The 24380-nt window shown below is 43.4% G+C and overlaps 1 protein-coding gene across 1 annotated transcript; it reads left to right on the forward strand.

Annotated features, from left to right (window-relative positions):
• The first annotated feature begins 915 nt into the window (after positions 1 to 915).
• Positions 916 to 17203, forward strand: LOC110621300 (nudix hydrolase 5). The gene is made up of 8 exons (XM_043959403.1): positions 916 to 953; positions 14265 to 14397; positions 14564 to 14629; positions 14976 to 15113; positions 15438 to 15515; positions 16520 to 16756; positions 16858 to 16905; positions 17054 to 17203. The coding sequence occupies exons 1-8, from the start codon at positions 916 to 918 to the stop codon at positions 17201 to 17203; spliced, it is 888 nt and encodes a 295-aa protein (XP_043815338.1).
• The last annotated feature ends 7177 nt before the right edge of the window (positions 17204 to 24380 follow it).

The following is a 24380-nucleotide window of genomic DNA, read 5'->3' on the forward strand; positions in this document are numbered from 1 at the left end:
TCCCTGCAGTCCAAGGTAGCACCATGGGTAGATAACCAGTCCATCCCTAGAATGACGTCAAAATCTGTCAAGTCTAGAACCACAAGGTCGGCGGACAAGCATCTTCCCTCAACAAACACAGGACTACACTGGTAGACTAACTCTGCCACTGATGGATCACACTTGGGTCCACTGACCCAGAGAGGACACTCTAACTCAGAGATCATCAACCCTAACCTCTAGACGGCTCTCGGTGTAACAAAAGAATGAGATGCACCAGGTTCCATCAAGGCATACACATCTGAACAACCAATGATTAAGTTACCTGCCACCACGGTGTTAGATGCATCTGCCTCCTGCTGTGTCATCGTGAAGATCCGTGCTGGAGCTGATGGACCTTCACCTCTGAAACCCGCTGAAGAAGAGGCTGCCCCTCTCCCTTTGCCTCTGCCACTGGCCTGCGTCATGGCTGGAGCTGCTGGCTGCGCTACACTACCTGAAGCTGTCTGCTGGGACTGTGCCATCGGGGCTGCTCTTGGACATTCTCGAGACATATGCCCCTCTTGACCACATCTGTAACAGGCTGTCGTCCCAAACCGACATACTCCTCTGTGTGGCTTACCACACCTTGCACAAACTGCATTATCAGCACCAGAGCTTGAGCCACTCCCTAGTCCCAGACTGGACTTAACCTTGTTCCAGAACTTGTTCTTCTTAGACTTTCTGGGACCTCTGTCCCACTTCTTGCTACCTGAAGTTGCTGCACTCATTGAAGAAGTGCCTGGGGTCTTAGAACCAGAAGGCTGTGCCACTGACTGTTTAACTGTCCCCTGAACGATGGCACTGGCCTCCATTTTCCGGGCCATATCCACTATGGCATGGAAGCTCTCCCTATTTGCTGACTGGATCAAGGAGGAATATCTGGAGTGGAGTTTCATGATATACCTCCTTGACCTTTTGTGGTCTGAATCAAGGTTTTGCCCTGCAAATGGCAACAACTCCAAAAATCTGTCTGTGAACTCCTCTACACCCATCTCATCAGTTTGCCTCAACTGCTCAAACTCTATCATCTTCAGCTCCCTTGAACTATCAGGGAAAGCCCATCCTGCAAACTCGTTTGCAAACTCCTCCCAAGACATGCTATCCACTTTCGGGTTCACATAATTCTTGAACCACTCTCGTGCCTTTTTGCACTTAAGTGTGAACCCAGCCATCTGAATGGCTCTACTATCGTCAGCCCCAATCTCATCTGTGATCACCTTGACCCTCTCCAGATACACAAACGGGTCATCCCTTTTTTCATACTGGGGAGCACCCAACTTCATGTAGTCAGTCATCTTGGCCTTGCTCCCACTGGCTGAGCTAGGTCTAGGAGGTTGGGTAACTGGGGCTGCTGGTTCTGCTGGAGGAGGAGGAGGTGCAGCATCCCCTGGGGTAGGGTTTGCTGGATTTGGATAGTAAGGTGGAGGTGGATACATTGGGTACTGTGAATATGGTGCGTAGTAGGGTGGGTATGGCATCTGTGTGGGATAAGGGCTAAAGCTGTGGTAGTCCGATGTGCCTCCCATCGAATACCCAGGGTTTTGTGAGAAGGGTGGGTAGTAAGGAGGCTGAACAAATCCCGAGGCCTGAGTGCCTCCTTGGGATTCTCCCATTCTCTCTTCTGACATACTAACTCCCAAACTGCCATCCCTCCTCTGCTCTACATCCATATCATCCCCCATATCCTCTGACGCTCCTCCCTGAACTGTTCCTCTGACTGATCTGCTCCTACCCAGATCCAAAGACCTTCTAGGGTCTCTTACTGCTCTTTCTCGGTTAGACCTACTAGACATTGCCCTAGGCAATACTGGAGGGCGGGCGCTCGTGCCCTCATCCTCAGGTGGTACTCCAGTTAATCTTGCTGATCGACGAGTTCCTCTCATCCTGTTTTCTGAAAAACAGTACACATCACATAAACATTAGCATCATATGGTTCATGTGGGCACACATGAACCCGCATCACACATCATAGCATATCATTCATATTATAGCATTTCACATCATCATGTAAGACAAGACTCCACATCCTATCCTAGTGGACATGATCCTCCTATTGTGCTTGACCTTCCATAACATCTATGAGCCCGACACTCTAGGTCCGACCATATGAACCTAGGGCTCTGATACCATTTGTGTAACGACCCGGAAATCGGACCGCTACCGGCGCTAGGATCCAGATCGGCTTAAGGCCGCCGGGACCCGTAGCAAGCCTGACATGCGACCTGTAAACCTGCTTAATCCCATACATGATCAACAATCATACATAAAAATTTAAAACTTTTCTTTCATATATTCTATCATACACCAAACTCAACCTGTGCATGCACTGAACATGTACATAATCATAAACTTGACCCCTCTGTGGGATCTCACCAATGCCCCCAATGGGTGGCATAACAAGTGTTGAGTTGGCTTGTAATACCCGGCTAGACTCCGGTATCGGAATTCCTACCGTCCGGTGGAATCTCGGATGTCGGAAGCCTCTAGTAGGGTAGAATCATGTTTTCATAAAATGTTTTAAGGTATTTCATGGTTTTAAGTAAAATGGAAATGAGTTTTTGCACAAAAACAACCTTGGAGGAAAACTCAGGTTCGGCCGCCGAACATGCATGCCTTCGGGAGCGCCTTTAGACCCCCGAAAGCATAAGTGAGGAAGTCCAGGTTCGGCCGCCGAACATGGTATGCATGCGGAGGCACATTCAGCCCCCGAACGTGGCCTGGCCAGCCACTATAAAAGGGTCCCTTAGCCGAAAACGGGCGAGCTTTTCCCCATTTTCGGCTAAGGTGAGCTTTCCGCCGCCCCTCACCGATCTTGAGTCTTTTCCTTCAGATATTTTGAGTTTTTCACTAGTTTTTACTTTGTTTTGAAGATTTTCAAGTTTTGAGCAAAGTTTTGGAGCTTTGAGGTTCAAGGGAACTCAACCCCTTCCATCTCCGAGTTAGGTCGTCTCTCTCTCGATCTCCACGAGGTAAGAGCCGATCTTAAGCTCATTTCATGTTTTAAGCAAGTTTTATGCAAGTTCATGGGGTAGAAAATGCATGTGTAGCTTATGTGAAGTTTATAGGTTTATGCATGTTTGGATGAGATTGGAGGCACAAATGCATAAGGGAGCTGAGTTTCTGCCATTCTGGGAGAAACCAGGTTCGGCAGCCGAAGGAACTTTCGGCCGCCGAACATGCTTCTGGAGGCAGCCTTCGGCTGCCGAAGCTTGCCCCCGAAAGGAGACTTTCGTCTTTGTCTGGCAGTTTCGGCCACCGAAAGTGCCGCCGAACATGCATGAGTTTCGCCTCTGTCTGGGAGTTTCGGCCGCCGAAGGTGCCGCCGAACCTGCCTGACTTTTGGCTCTGGAGGGACTTTCGGCCGCCGAACCTGCCGCCGAAAGTGCCTTGTTCAGCCGTTTCTTGCATGTTTTTCTATGATTGTTTCATGATGTTTTAGGGGGTTTTTGGGGAATAGTTTAGAGTTATGTTCATGTATGTTTGGTCCCTCATTTGAGTCCACCTGTGTAGGTTCAGACCCGAGGAACCGAGGACCCCAGCAGTGAGTCTGTTGCCCCAGTGTCTGGTCGGAGCTATCCAGAGGTGAGTGGAATAACCCTTTATGTTTTAAAGCAAATCAATTGCAAGGATTGAGCATGATCATGCATCATGAATGCCATGTGATGAATTAGGTTGTTTGCATTAGGATTCACGAATATGTTGCATTGCATATTTTAAATGTTGATGTGGATGAATGTTGGATGATCCATAGCCCTCGATCTATGATATGACGATGTGATATGTACGGTACGGAATGTAAGACCAGTGGGACCCATTCTACGTTCGCTGGCACTATGTAAGGGAAAGACCAGGACCCATTCTACGTTCTGGCACAGTTGGACACTGTTATGTTATGATATGTAAGGGAAAGACCATGACCCATTCTACGTTCTGGCACAGTTGGACCATGTAGAGGGCTATTGGTGACAGGTTCATCCTTGATGTGATTTAGCTGTGATGTGATGCATTCCATGTTATCATATGTTTTTTTTAAATGTTTTATTATTCTGCTCACTGGGCTCTAGTAGCTCACCCCTCTCCCAATTTCCCCAGGATTGCAGGTACAGGGTAGACCAGGAGGTTTACAAGAGTAATGAAGTCTGGTATTTGTAATAGATAGTGTGGACATGATAAATGTATTAAGTTATGTAAAAGTACAGTTTCAGTCATGTAATGATATTGAGGATTAGAGATTGTGCTTGACTTTATGTATGAGGTATCCCTTTTAATACATGATCTTAAATCTTTTTATGATGTTTATGTAAGCCAACCCATCTTATGATGTATCGCCCATTGGGGCATTGATGAGATCCCACGGAGGGGTCATGATTATGATTATGAGAATGTTCAGTGTATGCACAGGTTGAGTTTGGCTTATGAGTGAAAGAAAAGTTTTAAATTTTTATGTATGTTGTTGATCATGTATGGGATTAAACAGGTTTTCAGGTTGTATGTCAGGCTTGCTATGGGTCTTGGTGGCCTTAAGCCGACCTGGATCCTAGCGCCGGTAGCAGTCCGATTTTCGGGTCGTTACAGAATGGTATCAGAGCCCTAGGTTCATAGGATCGGACCTAGAGTGTCGGGCTCATAGATGTTCTAGAAGGTCAAGCACAATAGGAAAGATCATGTCCACTAGGATAGGATGTGGAGTCCTGTCTTGTATGATGATGTGTAATGCCATGATTATATACATGTGCATTGATGCTATGATATGAATGATGTATATGTGTTGAGGGTTCATGTGTGCCCACATGAACCATATGATGCTAATGTTTGTGTGATGTGTCCTGTTTTTCAGAAACAGGATGAGAGGAACCCGTCGATCGGCAAGATTGACTGGAGTACCACCTGAGGATGAGGGCACGAGTGCCCGTCCTCCTACATTGCCTAGGGCAATGTCTTGTAGAGCCAACAGAGAAAGAGTGTCAAGGGACCCTAGAAGGTCTTTTGAAGCTAGCAGAAGGGGGACAGATAGAGGAGGAAGTTCTTCAGATGTGAGGGAGGTTACGGAAGAGGATCAGAGGAGGGATGGGAACCTGGATGTGAGCATGGAGGAAGAAGGGACAGGGGAGTCTCAGGGAGGCGTTCAGGCCTCGGGGTATGGTTTTCCACCCCATTATCCACCCTTCCCACAGGGTTCAGGGTATCCGATGGGAGGCACATCGGATTTTTCCAGCTTTAACCCCTACCCTACCTACATGCCTTATCCACCTTTCTATCCACCTTATACACAGTACCCAGCTTATCCACCCTCACCCTTCTATCCTAACCCGGCAAACCCCACCTCAGGGAATGCTGCACCCCCACCTCCATCACCTACAGAACCAGCAGCCCCAGTTACTCAACCTCCTAGACCTAGCTCAGTCGATGGGAGCAAAGTAAAGATGACAGATTACCTCAAGCTGGATGCTCCCAAATACAAGTCGGGGGATGACCCCTTTGAGTATCTGAGAGTAGTGAAGACAATAACTGATGAGCTAGGGGCGAATGACAGCAGGGCCATTCAGATGGCAGGGTTCACTTTAAAGTGCAAGAAGGCACAGGAATGGTTCAAGTGTTATGTGGACCCGAGACTAGACGGCATGACATGGGAGGAATTTGTGAATGAGTTCGCGGGATGGGCTTTTCCAGACAGTTCCAGAGAACTGAAGATGATTGAGTTTGAACAGCTGAGGCAGACAGAGCACATGAATGTGGAGGAGTTCACGGATAAATTCTTAGAGCTATTGCCTTTTTCAGGGCAAGCTCTAGATTCAGATACGAAGAAAGCCAAGAGGTATGTTATGAAGCTGCATTCCAGGTACTCCTCGTTGATTCAGTCAGTTGAGAGGGAAAGTTTCCACACTGTGGTGGATATGGCTCGAAGAATGGAGGCAAGTGCTATAGTTGAGGGGTCAGTGAAGCAATCAGTGACCCAGTCTTCAGGGGTTAAGACCCCAGGCAGAGGAGGGCCAGGTCTCTCTTCTCAGAGCTTAGGTAAGAAGAGGTGGGACAACACCACCAAGAAGCCGAAGAAGAATAAGTTTTGGAATAAGTTGAAATCCGGTCTGGGATTTGGCGGTGGCTCGAGCTCAAGCTTAGATGGTACAGAATGCCAGAGATGTGGAAGGCTGCACAGGGGAGTGTGTCGAGCTGGGACTAATGCATGTTTCAGATGTGGACAGGAGGGACACATAGCTCGGGAGTGTCCTAGAGCACCTTTTATGGGCCAGCCCCAGCAGACAGCTTCTGGTAGTGTGGCACAGCCAGCAGCTCCAGCCACAACTCAGGGCAGCGGCAGAGGTAGAGGGAGAGGGGCAGCCTCTTCTTCTGGTTCCCGAGGTGAAGGTCCATCAGCTCCAGCCAGGATCTTCACCATGACTCAGCAGGAGGCTAACACATCCAACACTGTGGTGTCAGGTAATCTCGTCATTGGGTGTTCTGATGTGTATGCTTTAATGGACCCGGGTGCATCTCATTCATTTATTGCTCCGAGAGCCGTCGAGAGGTTGGGTCTGATAGTCTCTGGGTTAGAGTGTCCCCTATGGGTCAGTGGACCCAAGTGTGACCCGTCAGTGGCAGAGTCAGTCTGCCAGTACAGTCCAGTTTTTGTAGAGGGAAGATGCCTCTCCGCCAACCTTGTGGTTCTAGATTTGACAGATTTTGACGTCATTCTAGGGATGGATTGGCTATCTACCCATGGTGCTACCTTGGACTGCAGGGACAAGGTAGTCAGGTTCAGAGATCAGAATGGGTCAGAAGTCATCTTCAGAGGAGACAAGAGGGGCACACCTAGAGGTCTGATATCAGCTCTTCAGGCTCGTAGGTTGCTTAGGAAGGGATGTCAGGGGTATTTGGCTCATGTGAGAGAGCTAGACAGTCAGGTCAGGGAGCCAGCCTCGGTGCCAGTTGTTAGAGAGTTTCAGGATGTCTTTCCAGATGAGCTTCCAGGTTTACCACCTGCTAGGGAGATAGAGTTCGAGATAGAGTTGATGCCTGGAACTAGACCGATCTCTATCCCTCCCTACAGGATGGCCCCAGCCGAGTTGAAGGAGTTGAAAGAGCAATTGCAGGAGCTGATAGAAAGGGGCTTCATCCGATAGAGTACCTCACCTTAGGGTGCTCCGGTCTTATTTGTGAGAAAGAAGGATGGGTCCCTCAGACTTTGTATCGACTACAGGCAGTTGAACAAAGTCACTACCAAGAATAGGTACCCTCTGCCAAGGATCGATGCAGGAGCTGGTAGAAAGGGGCTTCATCCGATAGAGTACCTCACCTTGGGGTGCTCCGGTCTTATTTGTGAGAAAGAAGGATGGGTCCCTCAGACTTTGTATCGACTACAGGCAGTTGAACAAAGTCACTACCAAGAATAGGTACCCTCTGCCAAGGATCGATGATCTATTCGACCAGCTAGCCGGAGCGGGTTGTTTCTCCAAAATAGATCTGAGATCTGGGTACCATCAGCTGAGGATAAGAGAAGAAGACGTGCCAAAGACAGCTTTCAGGACCAGATATGGGCATTTTGAGTTCCTTGTGATGCCGTTCGGGTTAACTAACGCCCCTGCAGCATTCATGGACCTCATGAACAGAGTGTTTAGCCAGTACCTGGATCACTTCGTTATTGTCTTCATAGATGATATCTTAGTGTATTCCAGGAATGCAGAGGAGCATGCCCATCATCTGCGGTTGGTCTTGCAGACCTTGAGGGAACATGGCTTGTATGCCAAGTTCTCTAAATGTGAGTTCTCGCTGAGGAGCATTTCGTTCTTAGGGCATGTAGTGTCAGAGAATGGGATTGAGGTGGACCCCAAGAAGACAGAAACTGTGGCTAACTGGCCTAGACCCACTTCAGTGACGGAGATCAGGAGTTTCTTGGGTTTGGCAGGTTACTATGGGAGGTTCGTTCAGGACTTCTCAAAGATAGCAGCTCCTCTGACCAGACTAACCAGGAAGAATCAGAAGTTTCTGTGGACCGACCAGTGCGAAGAGAGTTTTGAAGAGCTTAAGAAGAGGTTGACTTCAGCACCAGTTTTAGCTCTACCATCTAGTGATGAGGACTTTACAGTCTTTTGTGATGCGTCCCATGTGGGACTGGGTTGTGTACTGATGCAGAACGAGAGGGTGATTGCTTATGCTTCTAGGCAGCTGAAGAAGCATGAGTTGAATTACCCCACGCATGACCTTGAGATGGCAGCAGTAATCTTTGCACTCAAGATGTGGAGGCACTACCTCTATAGGGTAAAATGTGAGATCTTCACAGATCATAAAAGCCTGCAGTAGATCCTGAGTCAAAGAGATTTGAACTTGAGACAGAGGAGATGGGTAGAGCTACTTAGTGACTATGATTGCAAGATTCAGTATCATCCGGGTAAGGCGAATGTCGTGGCAGACGCCCTAAGCCGGAAGTCACTAGGCAGTCTATCCCACATCACGGCAGAGAGGAGACCAGTGGTGAAGGAGTTTTACAAGCTCATTGAGGAAGGTCTACAGATGGAGTTGTCTGGTACAGGCGCTCTAGTGGCCCAGATGAGAGTGGCACCCGTGTTTCTGGAGCAGGTGGCTCAGAAACAGCATGAGGACCCAGAGTTAGTGAAGATTGCCAGGACTGTTCAGTCAGGCAATGATAGTGAGTTCAGATTCGACAGCAAGGGGATCCTCCGCTATGGGAGCAGACTATGTGTACCAGATGACATAGGGCTAAAAGGAGACATTATGAGAGAGGCTCATAATGCAAGATACAGCGTTCACCCCGGAGCCACCAAGATGTATCAAGATCTAAAGAAGGTTTATTGGTGGCCAGCGATGAAGAAAGAAGTGGCACAGTTTGTGTCAGCCTGCGAAGTGTGTCAGAGAGTGAAGCTGGAACATCAGAAGCCAGCTGGAATGCTTAACCCGCTACCTATTCCAGAGTGGAAATGGGAGAATATAGCTATGGACTTCGTAGTGGGGTTACCGGCGGCGTCCAACAGAGTGGACTCCATATGGGTGATTGTGGACAGACTCACCAAATCTGCTCACTTCATTCCTATCAGGAGTGGCTACTCTATGGACAAGTTGGCGCAGGTATATGTGGATGAGATCGTCAGGCTGTATGGGGTTCCTGTTTCCATAGTGTCAGATAGAGGGCCCCAGTTCAAGTCCAGATTTTGGCGGAGTCTGCAGAATGCCATGGGTACCAGGTTGGATTTCAGTACTGCCTTCCACCCACAGACAGACGGACAATCAGAAAGGACCATCCAGACCATAGAGGATATGCTCAGAATGTGTGTGCTGGACTTTGGCGGTTCTTGGAGGCAGCATCTACCTTTGGTGGAGTTTGCCTACAATAACAGCCATCATGCTAGCATCGGGATGGCTCCATATAAAGCTTTATATGGAAGGAAGTGCAGATCACCTGTTTGCTGGGAAGAGGTTGGAGAAAAGGCCTTGGCAGGGCCTGAGCTAGTAGAGATTACCAGCAGGGTAGTACCCATAATCAGAGAAAGGATCAAGACTGCTGTAAGCAGACAGAAGAGTTGTGCAGACATCCGCAGAAGGCAGTTAGAGTTTCAGGAGGGGGATCTGGTATTGCTTAAGGTGTCTCCTATGAAAGGAGTGGTTCGCTTCGGAAAGAAAGGTAAACTAGCCCCACGATACATCAGACCCTTTGAAATCTTGCAAAAGATTGGGAATGTGTCGTACAAGCTGGATTTACCTGCTTCAATGGAAAGAATCCATCCAATTTTCCATGTTTCAATGTTGAGGAAGTTTGTGTCTGATCCGAGCAAGGTTCTTAGTGAGCCTGATGTGGAGGTCCAAGAGGATATCACCTATGTTGAATAGCTAGTACGGATCATAGACACCCAGATCAGGAAGCTAAGAAACAAGGAAATCCCGATGGTGAAAGTCCTGTGGAACCACCACAATTTGGAGGAATGCACTTGGGAGACACGGGAGTCTATGCTCCAGCAGTACCCTCATATCTTCTAAGGTTAGATCTCTATGTGTTTATGTGCTATGTATGTATGTTATGTTTTATGCCATGCTATGTTCTAGTTGAGGAACATTCGGGGACGAATGATCTTAAGGGGGGGAGAATGTAATACCCGGCTAGACTCCGGTATCGGAATTCCTACCGTCCGGTGGAATCTCGGATGTCGGAAGCCTCTAGTAGGGTAGAATCATGTTTTCATAAAATGTTTTAAGGTATTTCATGGTTTTAAGTAAAATGGAAATGAGTTTTTGCACAAAAACAACCTTGGAGGAAAACTCAGGTTCGGCCGCCGAACCTCAAGTTCGGCCGCCGAACATGCATGCTTTCGGGAGCGCCTTTAGGCCCCCGAAAGCATAAGTGAGGAAGTCCAGGTTCGGCCGCCGAACCTCAAGTTCGGCCGCCGAACATGGCATGCATGCGGAGGCACATTCGGCCCCCGAACGTGGCCTGGCCAGCCACTATAAAAGGGTCCCTTAGCCGAAAACGGGCGAGCTTTTCCCCATTTTCGGCCAAGGTGAGCTTTCCGCCACCCCTCACCGATCTTGAGTCTTTTCCTTCAGATCTTTCGAGTTTTTCATTAGTTTTTACTTTGTTTTGAAGATTTTCAAGCTTTGAGCAAAGTTTTGGAGCTTTGAGGTTCAAGGGAACTCAACCCCTTCCATCTCCGAGTTAGGTCGTCTCTCTCTCGATCTCCACGAGGTAAGAGCCGATCTTAAGCTCATTTCATGTTTTAAGCAAGTTTTATGCAAGTTCATGGGGTAGAAAATGCATGTGTAGCTTATGTGAAGTTTATAGGTTTATGCATGTTTGGATGAGATTGGAGGCACAAATGCATAAGGGAGCTGAGTTTCTGCCATTCTGGGAGAAACCAGGTTCGGCAGCCGAAGGAACTTTCGGCCGCCGAACATGCTTGTGGAGGCAGCCTTCGGCTGCCGAAACTTGCCCTCGAAAGGAGACTTTCGTCTCTGTCTGGCAGTTTCGGCCGCCGAAAGTGCCGCCGAACATGCATGAGTTTCGCCTCTGTCTGGGAGTTTCGGCCGCCGAAGGTGCCGCCGAACCTGCCTGACTTTCGGCTCTGGAGGGACTTTCGGCCGCCGAACCTGCCGCCGAAAGTGCCCTGTTCAACCGTTTCTTGCATGTTTTTCTATGATTGTTTCATGATGTTTTAGAGGGTTTTTGGGGAATAGTTTAGAGTTATGTTCATGTATGTTTGGTCCCTCATTTGAGTCCACCTGTGTAGGTTCGGACCCGAGGAACCGAGGACCCCAGCAGTGAGTCTGTTGCCCCAGTGTCTGGTCGGAGCTATCCAGAGGTGAGTGGAATAACCCTTTATGTTTTAAAGCAAATCAATTGCAAGGATTGAGCATGATCATGCATCATGAATGCAATGTGATGAATTAGGTTGTTTGCATTAGGATTCACAAATATGTTGCATTGCATATTTTAAATGTTGATGTGGATGAATGTTGGATGATCCATAGCCCTCGATCTATGATATGACGATGTGATATGTACGGTACGGAATGTAAGACCAGTGGGACCCATTCTACGTTCGCTGGCACTATGTAAGGGAAAGACCAGGACCCATTCTACGTTCTGGCACAGTTGGACACTGTTATGTTATGATATGTAAGGGAAAGACCAGGACCCATTCTACGTTCTGGCACAGTTGGACCATGTAGAGGGCTATTGGTGACAGGTTCATCCTTGATGTGATTTAGCTGTGATGTGATGCATTCCATGTTATCATATGTTTTTTTTAAATGTTTTATTATTCTGCTCACTGGGCTCTAGTAGCTCACCCCTCTCCCAATTTCCCCAGGATTGCAGGTACAGGGTAGACCAGGAGGTTTACAAGAGTAATGAAGTCTGGTATTTGTAATAGATAGTGTGGACATGATAAATGTATTAAGTTATGTAAAAGTACAGTTTCAGTCATGTAATGATATTGAGGATTAGAGATTGTGCTTGACTTTATGTATGAGGTATCCCTTTTAATACATGATCTTAAATCTTTTTATGATGTTTATGTAAGCCAATCCATCTTATGATGTATCGCCCATTGGGGCATTGATGAGATCCCACGGAGGGGTCATGATTATGATTATGAGAATGTTCAGTGTATGCACAGGTTGAGTTTGGCTTATGAGTGAAAGAAAAGTTTTAAATTTTTATGTATGTTGTTGATCATGTATGGGATTAAACAGGTTTTCAAGTTGTATGTCAGGCTTGCTACGGGTCTTGGCGGCCTTAAGCCGACCTGGATCCTAGCGCCGGTAGCGGTCCGATTTTCGGGTCGTTACATGGCTAAACATGGACATCAATAACATTAAGATCATGATTCAAAAAGGGATTACATTACACTATGGTCAAGCACACTTCTAACCTCAATATCGTTACATTACATGTCTATGCATCATTATATAATTTGTCATGTCCACTTTCTAACTATTACATACATAAGACTTCCTTACTCCTCTTGACTTCTCTGTCTAACCCGTACCTGCAAACCTGGGGAATTTGGAAGAGGGGTGAGCTACTAGAGCCCAGTGAGCAGAATAGTAAAGCATTTAAAACATATGATAACATGAAATGCATCACATCACAACTAATCATATCAAGGATGAACTTGTCACCATTTAGCCCTTTACATATTCCAATCATGCCAGGGGCGTAGTGCAGGCCACACCTGGTCTTTCTCTTATACATAACATAACATAACATACATAATCCATAGTGCCGGGGGCGTAGTGCAGGCCACGTCTGGTCTTTCTCTTACATAGTGCCAGGGGCGTAGTGCAGGCCACACCTGGACTTCCATATCATATCATCATGTCATAACATACGAGGGCTAATGGATCATTCAACATTCATCCACATCAACAACATATTATGCAATGCAACATATTCGTGATTTCTAATGCAAACAACCTAAAATATCACATGGCATCCGTGATGCATGAACATGCTCAAAACTGGTTTATTTATTTAAAGCATAAGAGTTATTCCACTCACCTCTAGCTGAAGCTCTACTGACTCGGAAGCAGCTGAACTCACTGCTGAGGTCCTCGGTTCCTCGGGTCCGAACCTACACAGGTGGACTCAAATGAGGGACCAACATACTATAACATAACTCTAAAAACATCCCCCAAAAAACCTCTAAAACTCCTCAAAACATTCATGTAAAACATGCAAAGGAAGGCTTGACAGGGCACTTTCGGCGGCAGGTTCGGCGGCCGAAAGTCCCTCCAGAGCCGAAAGTCAGGCAGGTTCGGCGGCACCTTCGGCGGCCGAAACTCCCAAACAGAGGCGAAACTCATGCATGTTCGGCGGCACTTTCAGCGGCCGAAAGTCCCTTCGGCTGCCGAACCTGGTTTCTCCCAAAGGGCAGAAACTCAGTTCAAACATACACAAATGCCTCCAAACTCAAACCAACATGCATTTAGCTCAACCAAAACATGCATACAAGCTCCTAGGGGTCTCAAACTATCTTAAACCCCAACTACAACACATCAAACACACATTACAAGCCACATTGTTCATGAACATACATTTATACCCATAAACATAACTATAACCTAAACATGCATTCTACCCCCATGAACTTCATAAAACTTACTTAAAACATAATATAAGCTAGAGATCGACTCTTACCTCTTGAAGATCGAGAGTAGAGGCGACCAAACTTGGAGTTGGGAGAGATTTGAGTTCTTGGACCTCAAAGCTCCAAAACTTTGCTCAAAAGCTCAAATCTTCAGAACAAAGTTAAAACAAATGAAAAACTTGAAAGATCTAGAGGAAAAACATCAAAGATCGGTGAGGGACGGCGGAGAGCTCACCTTGGCCGAAAATGGGGAAAAGCTCGCCCGTTTTCGGCTAAGGGACCCTTTTATAGTGGCTGCCCAGGCCACGTTCGAGGGCCGAATGTGCCTCCGCATGCATGCCATGTTCGGTGGCCGAACTTGAGGTTCGGCGGCCGAACCTGGGCTCCCCTCACTTATGCCTTCGGGGGCCTAAGGCTCACCCGAAAAGCATGCATGTTCGGCGGCCGAACTTTGAGTTTCGGCGGCCGAACCTGAGCTTTCCTCCAAGGTTGTTTTTATTCAAAAACTCATTTCCTTTTTACTTAAAATCATCAAAAACATTAAAACATTTCATGAAAACATGATTTTACCCATCTAGAGGTCTCCGACATCCGAGATTCCACCGGACGGTAGGAATTCCGATACCGGAGTCTAGCCGGGTATTACAGTGTTAATCATGTTAAATTGCTTCCTGCATCTAATGATGATCATGAGGGTGTAATAGTTGACATGAAGGAGCCTATGGAACCTGACGTATTTCTCACCTTGCTCAGAGCTTCATTATCACTGTGGAGGCAACAGGTATTTGTTACTCTAGTACAATTTTATCTAAGCATGCCTATGAGTTAATATGTTTACTGGGAAATCAGTTATGTGATTAATCAGGTATTTACTAGTTTACTCGCTAGTTTGAGTTAGTAGCAATTGTGATAGTACTGAAATGCCTTTTAGCTTATCTTTTATGCAGGCGAAGAGGGGAGTTTGGATTAAGTTACCCATTGAACTTGTAAATCTTGTAGAAACTGCAGTTAAGGTAATCATTTTATGCTTCTGTAAAATGAAGTGGCCACAGTATGTAAGGGTTGATGCCCATATAATTATCCAATTACTCTCTAATTATGATCTCTTAAGATAAATCAATTATGTGCATTTTAGATGGAGTAAACAGTCAGTTGTACACCCAACAATTTTATCCTGTGAAATATCATAAGGAGCCCATCTTGTTGCATTATTTTCCAAAAGCAACTGTGGTAGGATTGGATATATTCATTCTTGAATCAAAATGATAATTTTGGTGGTCGCTTGTGTGAAATTTTATATGGATGATTCCCCTTTTGGTGAGACATGAAGTTCAGGACAAACATAAAATATTTTTACAGGAAGGATTTTGGTACCACCGTGCTGAGCCAAGTTACCTTATGCTTGTTTACTGGATTCCTGAAACTGCAAGTACAATCCCTGCTAATGCTTCACATAGAGTAGGTATTGGTGCTATTGTCATTAATGACAAAAGAGAGGTATTTTCTGCAACCTCTTTTGCAGTTTCCGCTTGCTCTTATTCTGCTTTGCTTTTTATTTTATGTCACTTATCCTTATTCTCTTTAAAACAGATATGTTAATGTTCTTTACTTTCATCATTCCTCTAATCCAAAAGCTGAGTTTTCTATTGATATAAACATAGGTCTCAGTTTAGTTCATCCCTTTCCCCCATGTGTTTGCTGTCTAACTCTCACATGTATGTTGTTGATCTTAAAATGGGAATCCTCTTGGCTGTTAACTTCTTGTTTTAGACTCACATGCATATATTGCTGGTCTTGAACGAGAATCTTCTTGGTTGTTAGGTGCTTGTTGTCCAGGAAAAGAGTGGCAGATTTCGAGGAACAGGGATGTGGAAAATTCCCACTGGAGTTGTTGATGAGGTACATGCCTATTGCCTACAGTGAGGAGTTATTCAATGTTTGACTAATCATTTCACTTCATGTTTATTTATTTATTTAACCGTTATGTCTTTTTTTTTTTTTTTTTTTGATATTTGATTTTCTTTGTCTTGGTGGGGTTCGTGAAGTAATCCTGTAAATTTTCTTTGTTTGTTTGAGAAGAAAAAGGAGCCTCTATTTTGGAATTGCATGTTAATATATATTTCTCTTGGTATTCAAATTCTTTTGTCTTTTGGTTACAACCGATAAATGATTAGAATACAATAATGATTATAATCGCAAGTGTCATACAAATTTCATATAAATTTGTGTTGTTATTCACAAGTGTTACAATAATGATTAATTTTTATCATAATTAATAATCACGAGTATACTATTGTAACATAAACAAATTCTCGTTTAAGGTGCAATAGAACATGGTGGAATCTGATTTCTTTCTTTTGAAATTAAAAAATATATACCAATTTATTATTAATTAAATTCTCTTTCACGTAGAATAAAGGAAGATCATTTTTAAATATTTTTATAATTAATTTAATCAACCTCTTAAAATTGCATTCACTTAATTTGATAATAAATGCGATTTTATTCCGATTTTCAATCTCAATTTCTTGGGTGGACTTGGCTCATTCACAGATAATTTCATGGGAGAAACGGCCCATGGAAAGTAAATGAACTGTGAACTTGGCTCATTCACTGATCAATGATCAATAGCTTTCTTAATTATTTTTTACAGTACTTGAGTGGACTTATAGCATAAACTGTTCATTTGTCTTCAGGATATGGGGCATCTTCTGGCAAGGTAAATATATTCTATGAGATCAATTATCTGTATTTTTTAAATTAAAATCTTGAATAGCTACCTTTTTTCTCCAAAAAAAAAAAAACTATTTGTCTCAATAATTTATGCCTACATGTTCATTTGTCTTCACCTACAATGCTAATTTTACATGCCTGATCAGTTGTTATTTGTGGAATTTTAATAGCCCTCTGAGTTAAACACATACTCTGACATAGAGGCCGTGTACACTTGTTTGATGAATGAATATGAAGTTAAGGAAGAGGATTTGATCTTGTATGGACAATCTGTTGGAAGTGGACCTACCCTGCATTTAGCTTCTCGTTTAGAGAAGTTGAGGGGAGTTGTTCTTCACAGCGCAATCCTTTCAGGCATACGCGTCTTGTGTCCTGTCAAGATGACATTTTGGTTTGACATTTACAAGGTGAGTTTAGTGCTAGTTTCCTTGATATTCTATTCCTTTTTGTAATAGTAAATTACATTTCTTATTAACTTTTAATTGGAGAACTTGTCTATTACTTGCAGAATATTGACAAAATACGGCAAGTCAATTGCCCAGTTCTTATTATACATGTAAGTTCTTGTCATTGTTATTCTTCGTAATATTGCATTACCAGATAACTTCAGTTATGAAAACTTAAGAGTGTAGAATAGTTTCACATTGATTGAATGGAAGAAGGAAATTGAAGCAAAGTTTGAAGAGAAGTATAATAGTTTGCAGAAACTTGTAGAAGACCAAAATCAGATGATAGCTCAAATGCGTGATGAACTACAGGCAGTGAAGATGGGACAGCAGTCTTCCTCATTGATGCCATCATCATCTGATAGTCCTTCAGCTCATAGATCTCTTGGTGATTCACATATTGATTAGCATGACTTAAATAATATATTTTATGATATGAACTTTGTTGTCCCTTGAGGCAACCCAAGAGGGGGGGTGAATTGGGTTTATAAAAAATTTAATGGCAAAGACAAGAGATTAGAAGAGAATAGGGAAGAGAAAAATCAACACAATGATTTATAGAGGTTCAGCTATCCAAGCCTACGTCCTCTCCTCAAGGTCCACTTGAGAGTTCAACTCCACTATCAAATCTTCTTTGGGTGAAGATCAAAACCCTTACAATCTTAGAGCAAGCCTTTGCTCTTTACAAATCTCATTTTTCACTCAAGAGCAATTCTTTGCTCAATGCCACACTCACAACAACAGAATCTCTCAACAACCTTTACTCACTCTGAAAAGCCAATCAATTACAACACAAATCAAGCTTTCAAGAAATCAATGCTTTGGCTCAAGGTTTTGAGAGAGAGAGAGAATGAAAAAGCTGTAATCTCAATAAATATTTGCTTAGATGGTTGTTGTAACCTCACAACAACAAAAACAAGTTGTATTTATAGTTCTATCATAAATATGGCCGTTGGGGATGCATTAAATGCAAATAGAGCCGTTTATGTTCAGAAATAACCGTTATACCGTGCCCAGAAAAACTCAGGTTCGGCGGCCTAAGCTTAGAGTTCGGCGGCCGAACCATTTGAGGTGAAGAAACTATTCCTTTAAAAAAGAACTTTCGGCGGCCTAAAGTCAGAGTTCGACGGCCGAACTTGGGTGACTTTCGTCTCTGTTCCTCTCTTTCGGAAGCCGAACTTTAGGCTTCGGAGGCAGACCCAAAACACACTTTCGGCGGCCGAAGGTTAAATGTTCGGCGGCCGAAAGTGTGGGACTTTCGTCTCTGTCCCTCACTTTCGGAAGCTGAAGGTTACACTTTGGGGGCTGGTTGAAAAACCCACTTTCGGCGGCCGAAAGTCAATGTTCGGCGGCCGAACATAGGGGACTTTCGTTTCTGTCCCTGACTTTCGGAAGCCGAAGGTTGTGTTTAGGGGGCACAAAAAATCCTTCTTTAAAACTTTGAAAAATCATAACTTAGGCTATAAAAATCCATTTTTCAATCCGTTTGAATTTTTATAACCTATATTTTTAGAACTTTCATTTTGATGAAAAATAATTTCAAAATCACTTCTTTTGGAAAATTTCATTTTGATCCCTGAAAGTCAAGTACTTAGAAAAAAAGGCCATATCTAAAAGAACTTTTAGAAAAGAAGGAACTTTGAGCCATCACAATCAATTACTTGAAATTCACAATGAATAGAATATAACAGAGCATAAGCAAAAATAATTTCTTATCCCTTTCTTGTGGTATTGCTTCCATATTAGGCACTTTTCACTTTTGTGACAGAAGCAATTTCATTTATTTCAATAGGGGACCTGCAAGCTCAATACAAACACCTTTAAAGATAATTAGTAGCACACCAATTGTTTATTAATCATCAAAACAAGGATTAGGACATTTAGGTCCAACAAACTTGATACTAGTTGGATCCATTATGTATTTTGAGATATTTTAAGTTTCTTAGTGTTGAACTATAGTAATGTTTTGGACTTTTAGATTGCAAAATTATGAAATGAAGTTGATGTGTATATATTGTTTTTGATGTTTTATGTATTGGAATGTGTGTACATATTGATATTATAGCAGGTTTATGAATTTATTGAAAAAATGATATGAATCAGATTTAAATGTATTTATTAGTGACTAATCAACCACAAAAATAAATTAAATAATAAATATTTTTTTAATTTTACTATTAATTTGCGACGAAATATCGAAATAGCGACTAATTGCTCTTCTCTGATGCGACTAAATATTGACCAAATTAGCGACAAAAACAGCGACCATTTAGCGACCAAAATTTAATGACCAATTTACTTCCACATAGTGACCAAATGCTCTTCTCTGAGGCGATCAAATAACAACGAAATAGCGACCAAATTAGCGACCAAAACAGCGACCATTTAGCGACCATTTTAGCGACCAAAATTTAGCGACCAAACAGCGACTAATATTTCTAATACCTAATTTGCCATGACACCAAATTAGCGACCAAAAAATGGTCGCTGATTGGTCGCTATTTTAGCGACCAATTTCCAGATTGTCGCCAAAAATTTAGCGACTGGCCAAACACTGACCATTTCATTTTGGTCGCTAAATGGTCGCTATTTCATAATAGCGACCAAATTCTGCCTTTTAGCGACCAAAATTTTGGTCGCTAATTCACTGTTTTTTTGTAGTGCACTGCCTTGGCATCATCAGTCTTGGTTGCTCTAGCTTCCACCCACTTGGATACATAATCCACTGCAAGGATGATGTAAGTGTATCCAAAGGATGGTGGGAATGGGCCCATGAAGTCTATGCCCCAAACATCAAATACCTCACAGACCATGATGGGGTTCTGTGGCATTTGATTTCTTTTGCTCAGATTTCCAGTTTGTTGGCACCTAGCACATGATCTGCAAAACAGAAAAGCATCTCGAAAAATAGTGGGCCAAAATAGGCCACTTTCAAGTATCTTATGAGCAGTTTTCCTTGGACCAAAGTGTCCACCACAACTATATGAATGACAAAAAGTAAGTACAAAAGCTATCTCTTGATCAGGAATGCATCTCCTTATCATTTGGTCAGCACAATGCTTCCACAAATATGGCTCATCCCAAACATAGTATTTGGCATCTTTCTTTATCTTATCTTTAGTGTGCTTTGGCATGTCAGAAGGCAAGTTACCTGTGGCCAAGTAGTTTACCATATCTGCGTACCATGGCTCATCAGACTGAGCAAGGAAGATTTTTTCAAGGAGATCATGCTTACATTCTTCAGAATCTGGAAGGTGCTGCTCTTGGCTTGACTGCAAAGGAGGTGGGCTGGAAGAGCTTGCTTGCGTTGGATTCTATGGAACAAGGTTCGGCGGCCGAAAGATGGTGGAGTTCGGAGGCCGAATATCAGTGGTTTCAGCAGGCGATAAAATCTGAGGTGAAGAGTTCGGTGGCTGAGAGGAGATCAGCTTCGGTAGCCGAATGATTGCTGAGTTCGGCGGCCGAAAGTCAGTAAGGTTCGGCTGCCGAAAGTTTTCAGTATGCTGGGCAGGCTGTGGCGATGGATCCTGCAGCTGGAATGTAGCAATGTTCGGCAGCCGGAGGAGGTCTGGATTCGGCGACCGAATGTCTTCAATCTGTGCAAAATCAATCTGTTGGATGCTACAGACTGTTTCTTTGAGTTTTGGCTCTTTCTGGCTTTCAATCTGTACCTGATCAGTTTCTTGGCAGAAATCATTGTTAAGAATATCATCTTGATTTTCATCAAAAACTTCCTGGCTCAAACAGTCAACAATATCAAGACCATAAACAGGGGACATATCATGTGGATATTTCATGGCATCATAGACATTGTATTTAATTACTTCTCCTTCAAATTCCATGGTTAAAGTACCATCATGCACATCTATTTTGGTTCTAGCAGTACTCAAGAAAGGACGCCCAAGAAGGATATCAGAACTAGTATTGCAACTATCTTCCTTAGTATCAACCACATAAAAATCAGCAGGAAAGACAAGTTCATCTACTTGGACTAACACATCTTCTAGAACACCTAATGGATATATCACAGATCTATCAGCTAATTGAATCACAACTCTTGTGTCTTTTAGTGCACATGCATTCAGAGATTTATAGATGGAGAGAGGCATAACATTTATAGAAGCACCAAGATCACACATGGCTTTCTTGATTCCCACATTCCCAATCTTGCAAGAGATAGCAAACAAACCTTTGTCTTTGCACTTAGTAGGGAGTTCTCTTTTAATGACAGCAGTCACAACCTCACCCACACTTACTTTTTCTCTTGCGGCTAGCTTTCTTCTATTGATACACAACTCTTTCAAAAATTTTGCGTACCTTGGGATTTGCTTGACAGCATCTAGCAGTGGTATGTTGATTTCCACCTTTCTGAAAGTCTCAAGGATCTCCTTTTCCTCTTTTTCTTTTTGTGTTCTTTCAAATCTTTTTGGGAAAGGAGGTGGAATGTGAAAACTTACTTTTTGATGATTCTTTTGCGCAGGTGATGCTTCAGATTGCGCTGGAGGGGCTGGCTCATGGAGATGGGGTTGCGCAGATGGTGTAAGGGTGGTTTCAGATGGGGTAGGCTCTTGTGCCATTTGCTTTTCTTCCTCATATCTTGGATCTTGAAGCTCTTTTTCACTTCTCAGAGTAATAGCACTGACATTCTGTCTGGGATTAGTTTCAGTTTGAGAAGGGAGCTTACCTTGGGTATCGGAATTGCTTCCGGATGTGGCCATTAGATCTACACACTGATTGAGGCTTTGTATAGCACTTGCCATGGACTCCATCATCTTCTCAAGGCGTTGGATGGGATTTGAAGGTGCTGGTTGGGCTTGGTTCTTTTGATAGTTCTGATTGTTGTTGGCCCTTCCGTAGCTGAAATTGGGATGGTCTCTCCAACCTGGATTGTATGTGTTTGAATATGGATCATATCTAGGCTGGTTGTTGTACCCTCCAATTGCATTGACTTGCTGGGAATCTTCTTGGAGTGTAGGACATTGATCAGTTTGATGTCCTACATAAGAACATATCCCACATGGCCTAGGTGGTTGGACTGCTTGCATCTGTTGAACCAATCCTATTGCAAAATCTTTCATAACATATGACAGTTCAGAAATAGTGGATGGGCTTACCTCATTGGCTCTTTGCAGTTGCTTTTCTTCTCCATATTGCCTAGATGAGGCTACAAGGGTAGATATCAACTCTCTCATCTCCCTAAGTGTCTTGTCTATAATGGATCCTCCACAAGCTACATTTATGAATTTTCTTTCTGATGGGAGCAATCCTCCATAGAAGAACTGTATGAGGGCCTTGTCTGACATATCATGTTGTGGACAACTTGTACATAGTCTTTCAAACCTTTCCCAATAATCATATAAGTCCTCAGTTTGTTTCTGTCTTATGCTAGTGATTTCTCTTATTATGCCAATTGATTTAGATGGTGGGAAGTATTTGTCCAGAAAGGTTTGGACCATATCATCCCAAGAAGTGATAGATCCGGGTGGCAAATAAAATAACCAATCTTTAGCAAAGTCATCTAATGAAAAGGGAAAAGCTCTCATTTTAACATGATCTTCAGAGATCCCTTGAGGTCTCATGGATGAACAAACAATAGTGAATTCTATCAAGTGCTTGTGTGGATTTTCATTCTCTCTACCTCTAAATTTAGGAAGAAGATGTATCAAACCTGTCTTTAGTTCAAAGGGAACTGTCAGAGGCGGATAGGTGATGCAAAGTGGTGCATGATCACCTACAGGGGTTGCTAACTCTCTCATGGTTCTTACCCTTGGTGGTTGTGGTCTTATGACTGGATTTTCTTGAATGATTTGGTTCTGGACAACAGGTCCATTGGGGGCAGCAGCTTGTGTATTTGGTTCTGCCATTGGTGCAAAATTTGGTTGCTGGAGCAAGGAAGGTTCGGCGGCCGAATGTTGATGATGTTCGGCGGCCGAATGTTGGGCAGAAGGTTCTGCGATTGAAGCTTGCTTTCCTAGTGTTCTGAGGGTGCGTTCAATTTCTGGATCAAAGGGCAGAGTGTCCCTATGCTCAGATCTGGTCATGAAAGAAAAATAAACAAGTTAAATCAATTCTCCGGCAACGGCGCCAATTTTTGACAGTGCGGTTGTCGAAGCCGGTCAAAAATAACCTCTACGGTTATCAACAATCTTACAACTGCAGATAGTGGTAAAGGATCGAATCCACAGAGAATTGAATACTTATCTATTTTTCAAAACAAGATCAAGAGAATCAACTGAAAACACAATGGAAAGCAAGTAAATCAAAAGTAAAGTGCAATAAAGTAAAAAGGGGGGTTTTGAGATTGATTTGACTAACAACTATTGAAAGCAATTAAAACAGTAAGTAATTGAAATAAAAGAGGAAATCAATATGAGAAAAGTCTAGTTGAAGATATGGATCAACTTTGGTTGCTTGGGTTAATCATTAAAACTTAGGTTTTCTTGATTGATTCAATAGATTAGTTATGGGGGTGGAAGACGCTTCTCACCACCATGTCTCTCCTTATGATTAAATCAATTAGGGAACGTCCTCTAATCAATTACTAATTAACAAATTGCCAAGGAACGTCCTTGGGCCATAGGCATCAAAACAATTGTCAATTGCATAAAGAATGAGAGAGATCCAATCCTAGCTACTCAAACGCATGAGATGTTGCTACATCATGCAATTCCTTAGTTTTTACACCAAGTGTTCTTAGGTCAGAATATTTCTAGCAATTATGGACTAACAAATATTCCTACCAACAATCAATTAACTTTGCAATCAAGAATCAAGTGGCCAATTTGATCAAAACAACAAAGCAATCTTAGAATTAAGCACAATTGCATGAATATTGAATAAATCAAAAGCAAACACTTTATGTTCAAATCTCACAACCCTTTAAACAACCTTAGTTTCAACCAAACTTCAACTAGAATAAAGGTTTCAGCCACTCATGGCTGAACCAAAACAGAAAATAAAAGAAGAGAAAGTAAAAAGATGAAGAACTAAAGGAAGAACCCTTGGAGAAGTTGTATGGAACAAAATCTGCCTCTTCATGTCTTTTTGAGGCCTTTAAATAGATCTTGGGAGGCTGCCTAGAGTTTCTTGGATGCCCATGCATCTTTTGGAGTTTGCCCAAAGTGCCCTTGTGCCTTCTATGTGCATATGTGGAGTTGCAAGGGCTTTTTGGTCTTTTTATTGCTCAAGGTGTGTCCAAGAAGCCTTCTTCACATTATTCATGCACTAAAGAGGAAGGTGGAGCCTTGATTTGAATATTGAATGTGCATGGCACTAAGTGGGAAACATGTGATCTTCAAGATTTGGCTTATTGAACAAGGCGGAGGCTGTTCGGGGGCACTTTCGGCCGCCTAAGGTAAGTTTAGGAGGCTGGACTTTTGGCTCTGGATGCAAGGTTCGGCGGCCGAAGGTGCTGCCGAAGATAGGTGACTTTCGGCTCTGGAGTGAAGGTTCGGCCGCCGAAAGTGCTTCCGAAGGTGACTGGCTTTTGGCTTCCGAAAGTGCTTCCGAAGGTGGCTTTTCCAGATTTGGCACTTTTTGGGATTTTTAAGAGCATTTTCTCCAAATTGTTCCTTTACACCTAATA

Source organism: Manihot esculenta, chromosome 8 (genome assembly GCF_001659605.2).
Source record: "Manihot esculenta cultivar AM560-2 chromosome 8, M.esculenta_v8, whole genome shotgun sequence".
Classification (NCBI taxonomy): Eukaryota; Viridiplantae; Streptophyta; class Magnoliopsida; order Malpighiales; family Euphorbiaceae; genus Manihot; species Manihot esculenta.

Excerpts from the sequence above, each read along its gene's own strand:
- LOC110621300 (XM_043959403.1), top strand. The coding sequence starts at position 916 with ATGATATACCTCCTTGACCTTTTGTGGTCTGAATCAAG. Across the intron at positions 14,398-14,563 it reads TATCACTGTGGAGGCAACAG|GCGAAGAGGGGAGTTTGGAT; the intron begins GTATTTGTTACT and ends TCTTTTATGCAG. Across the intron at positions 14,630-14,975 it reads TTGTAGAAACTGCAGTTAAG|GAAGGATTTTGGTACCACCG; the intron begins GTAATCATTTTA and ends ATATTTTTACAG.